The sequence below is a fragment of the Equus quagga genome, unplaced genomic scaffold, assembly GCF_021613505.1.
Source record: "Equus quagga isolate Etosha38 unplaced genomic scaffold, UCLA_HA_Equagga_1.0 81203_RagTag, whole genome shotgun sequence".
Lineage (NCBI taxonomy): Eukaryota > Metazoa > Chordata > Mammalia > Perissodactyla > Equidae > Equus > Equus quagga.
The window spans coordinates 1-8,871 of NW_025803312.1; the positions used below are offsets into that span (position 1 = coordinate 1).

The 8,871-nt window shown below is 43.5% G+C and overlaps 1 protein-coding gene across 1 annotated transcript; it reads left to right on the forward strand.

Annotated features, from left to right (window-relative positions):
• The first annotated feature begins 7,787 nt into the window (after positions 1 to 7,787).
• On the forward strand, positions 7,788 to 8,623 carry LOC124234494 (alpha-defensin 1-like). The gene is made up of 2 exons (XM_046651842.1): positions 7,788 to 7,962; positions 8,502 to 8,623. The coding sequence occupies exons 1-2, from the start codon at positions 7,788 to 7,790 to the stop codon at positions 8,621 to 8,623; spliced, it is 297 nt and encodes a 98-aa protein (XP_046507798.1).
• Positions 8,624 to 8,871: the final 248 nt, after the last annotated feature.

The window sequence follows — 8,871 nt, forward strand, 5'->3', positions numbered from 1 at the left end:
GAAACAGCAGGGGGATTTCACATGGCGTATCCACTCGGCTCTGACTCTGAACCAGGAATCACTGAATGTGTACTGACAGTGTCTCCAACTGATTGGTATTCGATTCTCCCATCTCCTAGTAGAGAAATATAAAGACAATGATTTATCCCCCCGACCTGAGAGTCACACGGGCTGCCTCAGCACTTTCAGAGTCCCGGATCTCCAGGCCCTTGCAGCCATGAAGACCACTGCTGTCCTCACGTCTGTCCTACTCTTCGTTCCCCAGGATAAAGGTGCAACCCAGAGGGAGTGGGCAGAGGACCAAGGTGTCACTGTCTCTTCTGTGGAGGATAAAATCTCAGCTCAAGAGGCTTCTTGTGAGAGATATCAGCACCAGTTTTGTAAGGAGAAACCAGGAGACTCTTCTGGTCTCAAGATTGGTACAACCCCTGTGAGTTCCCTGTTTACTTTCAAGGGCCTCAGTTTCTTCATCTGACCCAAACAATTGGCCTGTATGATCTCTAAAGGGTCTTCTTTTTCCTTGGGCTTTGACATCATGACACGTGGAAAAGTCTCTGGACATGTGGAAAATACTGGAGAGCACCCAAGGACAACATGAACTGGATGAGCCTGGCTGTGCTCCAATCAAACTTTACAGAAACAGCCAGGGGGACTGCTTGGCTCAAGGGCCATAGTTTATTGACCTCTAGACTAAACCTTAATGTATTTCAGGAGATATCTGGATACAGAGCAAAAGGCAAAAGTTGCATATATGTGAAAACGTATGGATGCAGTGGCTGGGAGGACAAGTATGGTTACAGACCTGAGCACAGATAGACAAGGCTATGAGGGCTCGGGTCCTCGCTGGCAGGCATTGTCACGTCAGAACTCATGTTGTCTGATGGAATGAGCATTGCTGCAACTCTAAGATGACCTGTTCACATGTCTACTCTAACTCAAAATTTCACTTCTCCAATATGCTCCCCTCATCCACCTCCCCAGGCAGCTGGCTGATGCTGCCTATTCCTCTAGGCCAGATAAGCATGTCCTGCTATTGCAGAAGGGGACCTGCCAGTCTTAGGAGCTCCACTCCATGTCCTGTGCATTCAGCGGCATTCATCACAGGTGTTGCTGTCAGTTGACTTCATTGTAGACACACAGAAATATACGATCCAGATTGAAGTACTGGAGAGAACAATCAGTGTCTTCTGGATCTGTCCCTGAGCTTTGTTGTTATGCCAAGCAAGGACTTCACAACAAACTCCTGTTTCTGCTTTTTTGATATCTGATACGTCAGTTAGGACTAATGTAAACGTAAGCGACAGATTTCTGACTAAAACTCTCTGAAATAAAATACTGGCTCCAAATACTTGGGGAATTCTAAGAGGGATGCCGGCCTCAGACACAGAGAGGTATGACTGCACATGATACTGAAGGTTGATCTGTTCCTCTATCTCTCTATCTGTCTATTAATGATCTATTATCTATCTGTATATCTATCCAGCTAACTAACCATCTTAGGCTCTGCTTTCATTAAACTTTACTATATTCTCAGGCAGACAATTCTATGGCATTAAAAATTATAATCACTGTTAGTCACAAGTTCATATGATCCTGACACCCTCCTGCTCATGGAAACCCCACTGTCTGCATCCTCACAGTGTGGGAGTGCTCCCCTCGGGAGTGCCCAACCACACACCTTTCTTTGAAGCCCTGGAGTTACATCAGTCCCAGTGGAATCCTCTCATTAACAAGTATCTGAAGGTGTCCCCAAAGATATGATAAGCAGACAAAAAACTATGCCACTTATGCAATGACACATTCTGAATTGCCATCTGGTATATAAAGGAAGAATTCAAGTGAGTAAGGTATGGTCAAAAATTAAGAGGAACTGGACTCAGTACGTGATCACTACATGCCCCAAACCTTCAAATAAACACTGCCACTTTCATGCTCTTCAGATTTTCTAAAGTTGCAGATATTTCCTTAAAACCTCACCTCACCTCAAACAATACCTTCTGCCTCCAGTTTCCCTTCTGAGTCAACCTTCCTTTTCCCTAGGCAAGTGCTCTGTTTACAGTTACTTTTTTTCCTCAAATGGGGTCCTGCCTGTGGGACGTTGGGCATCCAAAGGCCTCTTTGACTTTTGCACTGCTCTGTCTCTTACAGTCCGATATGTATAATGTCTTTAAAAACTTGGTGGGTTTCCGGTGTATAGGTTATAAGCCACTCTATTAGACAAAAGTTGCTCAACACTTCTTTCAGACACAGGTCTTTCACTCCTGAGTGAACGTTAGGGTGCTGGGAAGCCATTAAGATTCATACAAGTCTTATTTCTATATGTAAAGCGTCTTTTTCACCCATCCTTTAATTTTTTCAAGGTTGCCACAAACATTCTTACAGCCACAGCTATGAGGTCTACCCAGAAATCATATTTAATAGGAATAATTTCGCTTTGATTTTTGCCCTGTGGTACCACCATTTTGTGAAATTGTGCCTCAAAAGACTGACAACGAGAAACAGTTTTATTTTCAAGCTTCTCCTAACAATCTCCATGAGCTCCTCTCAGCTTCCACCACCGGGATCCTTGATGGGACTTTGGCTCATTGTTCAGTCCCAACAGCCTTACCACAGCTTTAAGGTTTTTGGTTATGGCCACATACTACCTCCAGAGACCAAACAAATTGCCCCAGAAACTATCAGCCTGATACAGCAACCATTTCATTGCATCTTACAATGTTGTCGGTCAGGAATTGGGCAGGCTTTGGCTGGGAGATTCTTCTGAATGTCTACTGGGGTTATTTGGTGGCCAGGCTGGAGGGGCAAAGATGGTATCATTTGCATGCCTGGCCCCATGGTGGCCTGTGTGAACCGCAGGCTCAGCTGGGCCCTCGTCCTCCATTAGTATACAGACCTCTCAAGTGGTCTCAAAAGGCCTGCAGAATTCTGCCATGGTGACTCTGAAACTAGCAGAAGTTCCTGGTCCTCTTATCCATCAGTTTTGACAGTGGTGGGAGGTAAGGAAAACCCTGGTGTGTGGGGGTGTTTGTGGCTGATTGGGCTGTATGAGAAAGCAGGTATTTCAGCTTGCTGTGCTGTGCACAGACATAAAGATAAAACCTGGTCTGGTCCCGACAAGAAGAGAAAGCATCTTTACTGATCACAGAAATGAATGTATGTTCATGTCTTTGAGTGGACCAGGGAGTGAGAGAGATGGAAAGCCAATTTGGAAGACAAGATTATAAGAAAGGAATTTGAAAGAAGAAGACAGAGTAATAGTGCAGAACATCACTTCCCACATTGGGTTAAAAGTTTCAGTGACCTGTATGACTCATAGATTCTCCCAAATGCTATGAAAAGTAACATACTTTTGTCCCATGGATAAGAGTCCCATATTTTGATTTAACCCACAACAGACTCCAACGATATTCCCATTGTACTTTGGAGAAGCATCCTAGAGTCATCAGTAGCTACATAAAAGTTGAGAATTCTTCTACCTTGAGGGGAGATAAAGGGGATGTCCCTACTGAACCATCTCTTCTCCATCAGCACTGCCTTTGGGATCTACTACCTCAGCCAGGTCATCACCTCTCATTCTCATAGCAAACTTGCAGTATCTCCGTCCAGCACTCTAAGGGCTCATGAAAACCCATACTGTGCACAACTCAGAAAAATCTTCCCAAAACATCATATTGATCACAAAGAGCCCATGTTGAAAGAAATGCTTGCTGGCTACTATCACCCAACTGTCCTGTACTCCTATTTTAAGGTACCTGTAGTGTAGCTCTGAACTCCCTATAGAGTGTGGGAAAATGAAGAAAAGAATGTATGCTTGACTGGCTTCAGGAGTCCTGCATTCATGTGACAGCTCGATTTCTACTTATCATCCCCCATCCTTAGGGCCTTCGCCTCAAAAGAGAAGGCTTATCTACAAGGTCTCCAAGAAGCTTCCCAGCCTCATAGCCAGACAAATTCATGGCCATTCTTCATTCTCCCTAGCTTCTTTCCCAGTCATCACCATCTCCATGCTGCCTGATTGAATGTTGTTGTCACTTTCCTTCTTCGCTCCATTCCATATATGTGGAAACTGTTCTCTTGCTTCTCTCCTTGTTCAAACCCTCTTTCTCCTTTGAGGAGGACTTGAAGCCTTTACTGTATCATAGTGTGATTTTCCTAAGTATTGCACTAACTTGAAACACTTCTTATATTGTGACCCTCTATCAATACAGAATAATACCACAAACTTCTTGAGGTCTTTATAAACTGGAGACCTGGGTTTCCAATCCAGCTCCAATAAGTGCTTGTCATTTACCTTTGGACATACCATTTAAATCCTGTGGGACTCATCGTATGCTAAATGAGAATGTGATTGCATTCTTTACACATGATGTGGGATGAAGAATGGCTGTTGTGACTTCATAGAAGGACTATCCATTGAGAAACTACTGTGTGCTAAGTAGTTTTCTCTGGATACAGAGAAGTATTTACTATGCTAATCTTAGCTAATATTTATTGATTGCTAAGTACTCTTCATCCACTATGATAATTAATCCTCTCAATAACGATATTAAGAAAATATTATCAACTTTTTTTTATTTGCAGATGGGAAGATGAACCTTAGAAAAATTATGGATCTTACTAAACATCACAACAGGTTAAGCAACAAAATGATGCCAAATCCCCAATACTTTACTACTACCCTCTACACTTTCTTATCTTTCTGAATTCTAGAGTGTTAACTAATGTGAGTTGTTGGGAGTTATTTGAGTTTTAAGCTCATGAACTGAAGGCGGGTCATTATCAGGCATTTGACATCTGATGATCTCAAACAGAGTTGTGGCCTCTCCCTAATACATGCCTTTGTAAATCCCCTCATTGAAAGGTTAATGTGAAGCCCCTGGGACCTGATCGAAGTTTTCACCTTTTGAATAGTTGAGGAAAACATCTTACCAGACAAAACCGGCAAAAATTCCTATTTACAATTACTGTCAAGTAAAGAGATTTCATTGATTTCAGGATGTGGTGGCTGGGAGTATTGTTGACCTGTCCACAGACTGGGCTGTTTGACAATATAATGACCAGCAGAATCAACCCATCAAAGGCTCAAGATGCATGGTACTGGAAGCAGAAACAAGTCCTCATCATCAAGACAGTGATCCCTATTGGGGTTTAGTGCCTCCTGTCGGGTAGCAGGATGCTGAGTGTCTCTGCGGAGTGAAGAGAAATAGCCCTATGGATGCACAAGTCAATTGGTGAAAGATCAGAGTTAATGGGCCTTTGGAAATGGATGTCTGTGTCTGCATAACAACACTTGTGGATATGCTTATGATTTGGGGAATGCAGCACAGAGGGACCTAAGAGAAGGAGGAATAAACAGAGCTCCCTTGTTGCCTAAAGCCCTTTTGTTCTTCCTGTGATCTGGCACTCCACCCATGGCCATATGTCCTATCTACTTGCTGGATGTCCACATGTACCGTTCCTAATTCAAAATTATAAGGATCCTGATAACCCCACTGGGAATGTACAGCTCCCCTGAGAGGGGGCAGCAGGTTAGACAGACACTCTGTCTCATATCACAAGATGTGAGGATTTATTTTCGTGCCAAAAAAGCACTAACACCTGGAAGACCAAGTTTTACAAAAGCAAGTGTGAAAGACGCAAAACTCAGAAATCATGAAAGAATTTTTTAAATGACAAAGTCCAACGTTTCTGCCTGGCAGAAAAAAAAAAACAAAGGCCAGAAGGACAAACCCTGGAAACAATTTCCAGTACTTGGGAACAAAATCTCCTCTCCTGAATTTACAAAGAGTTCCTACAAAGCAATAGGAATAAATGAGCCAAAAATTCCACTTTCAAAAACAGGCAAAAAAGAAAGGACATTTAAGGAAAAGAAATACAAATACTTCTCAGACCAGGTAACATGTGGATTCTGATTCGTGAGAGAAATGGGTACCAAGATGACACTGGGATCCCATTTCTCACCTCTCAGATTGGGAAAGAACAGAAAGCCTCAGTCACAGATCAGCCTGCTTTCAGCCACAAACACCAGGAACCCACAGAAAACTGTGGCTTTAGAAAGAATATAGTGTGTGTTTCCCAGGTCACAACAACTGGAAGTGTGGAGTCCAGGATGGGGTGAGGTGGCCCAACTATGGCCTTATGGTCCCAGCATCGTGTGTGCACCTGCTCCAGCGTCCACATGGAGTAACCATCTTATTTTTGGTCAAAACGCAGCTGCTGCAGGTCCAAGTGCTTCTGTCACCCAAGCAGAGAGAGGCAGAAGATGAAAGTTAACATAATAAAGGGTGTGAGGCAATAACAAAGGTTTATTTTACTACTGGAAAAGGGTTCCCTTCTAGTGATGATGTTTCATTGGTCAAAACTCTCTTTGGGGGCAACTCTGAGCTGTGAGAAAGTCTAGGACATTAGGTATTTTGAGCAAGCACATCACTAACCATATCTAGGCAGGAAGAAAGGAGGATGGAAACTGGCTCATCCCAGGGCTTCTAGAACACACTCCATTGTGGGTGGGGAGTATCCAGGCTGGTGTATTTGTGTGAGTGCTGTTGGGGCAGCCTTTATGGAGGACAATGGAGTAACACCTGTAAACGTACAAGACGTGTTCTTCAACCCAGCAATTCTACTTCAGGAAATTTGTCTAAAAGATGCATTCACTTATGAGCAAGATGATATATATATATAAAAAGATACTCAATGCAGTCCTGCTTGTAACTGCAAAAGTTTGGAAATCACAAGATCGCAGCAATTTAACAATGTTTTTTCAATAAGAAGATAGTTGAATGATGGTATACAAAAACAGTTGGATAGTATAATGCTGTTAAAAATAATGATAGAGTTCTGTGTGTGCTGATATAAAAGCGTTCCTGCTAAAGCATTAGTGAGAAAAGCAAGCTGCCTAATAATGTGTTAACAGTGGGGGTTTCCTGGAGAAGGCTGAGGGCTGGGGCGGGGAGAGGAGAGACAGTATTTGTCACTCATTGCTCCTCTACCTTTTGAATTTTGTTCCTTGTGCATGGATTCAAAATTTTAATTGAAAAATAAAATTAAGGATTCAAGAAGGGGGTCATAAGGTATCATAAGTTTGGATGGCTCTCAAAGTCAAGAGGAATAACTGGTGTGCATTCTATGTGATGTCTTTAGATCATACTGGCTTCTTGAAATGAATCTGTTCTTTGGCTTTAGCCTCACCAACACTTTATGGAGAATCCCACTGAGCTCATTCCCCCCGAGTCTGCCAGTCATTGTCCTCTCCACATCCAGGAGCCTACTCACCCCAGAACCAAGGCCTCCTTCTTATGGCAGTAATGCGCCTGAGTCCTGTGATCCATTAATCTTCCACTCCATTGGGTTCCACGTCCGGCCCAGGGTCCAGACCTCCAGAGATGAGAAAGCCCCATTCAAAGAGAAGATGTGTTAGTTCCCTGAACTTCTTGAATGAAAACACTACTTCTTGTCCTTTTTGAACATTAAAAAGTCCATATTCAAGCAGATGGGAAACATACAAGACACCAGACTCCCTTTCATCATTATCAACTTGAAACAAGTGTAGAGAGTAAACATATAGCTTTGTGTTTGCTGAAACCTCCTGGAACAAAGAAGCTTCAGAGAAACTTTAGGGCACAGTGGCCTGGGCCCCATCCCCAGGCAAATGCCCCCCTTCTCTCACTGCGCTGTGTGTCTCTGAGCCTCCTCCTCTCAGACCGATAAATACAGGTGAGTCTGGACTCCCCACCCACACAAGCTCCTGCTCTCCCATCCAGACCCTGAACTCCAGGTGACTCACAGACATGAGGACTCTTGCCCTCCTCACTGCCCTTCTACTCTTGGCCCTCCAGGCCCAGACTCAGAACCTGGAAAAGGCAGATGACCAAGTTTCTGCCCAGGACCAGCCTGGGGCCGAGGTCCAGGACATGACTATCTCCTTTGCAGGGGATAAACGCTCTGCTCGAGGAGCTTCAAAAGGTGAGACACCAGCCACCTTGCTTTGGGGGTCGGCAGTCCCAAGGTGCCACAAACTAGCCAGAAAATCACTAGAAAATGAAGACATTGGATTGAGAGCCTCTTTAATGGCCCCTTGAGAATAAAAGGGTTTGAATCCACTACATAGGCGTGTGCAACGCACCAGCTTCATCAGCAGAGACTAACCAGGCTCTTACAAGGCCTTTGGTACGTAGAAGCTGGGCTCACATTGGATGTGTGGATGAGGGGAGGTTAGGAATAGGTAATTCTAAGTTTGAGAGTTGGATCCTTCAGAAGGATAGGAAATAAGCATATACATGACAGATGAAGATCAGAGAAAAATTATGATCCTGCACGACCAACACACAGCCAGTAAGATTTCTTGTGAGTTACGACAAAAAATTGAATTCTCACCACCCTAACATGACTGGCATTTTATATTGTAAGTAGACATGTCACCTTAGTAAATCTTGATAAGGCTGGCTCTACCTTCCTTCCCTCTCTCCTTCTTCTTGTGCCTGACCATCCTCTTCTTTCTCCAGGGATTACAGGAACACCTACCTGCACCTGCCGGCACTCCAATAGCTGCCTTAGCCATGAGCGTGGCTCTGGGATGTGTATAAGCAAAAAAGGCAAGGCATACAAGCTCTGCTGTCTTCGCTGAGCTTGAGGATTGAGACCCAAAGCAGCATAATATTCCATTTGAAGACCTGGAAAACGTTTTACTCTTTGTAGCTTCTACCTTTTTTTTATTTCTCTCTCCTAAATAAACTTTAAGCATTAAACTCAGTATGTTTGGTATTGTTCTTTTCGCTCCCTTTTTTTTTTTTTTTTTTTTACCTTTTCATACGGCTTATTTCTGTGGCTCACTTATATAAAGAATTCCATCCAAAAAGGTCTCCATTAAGTTTA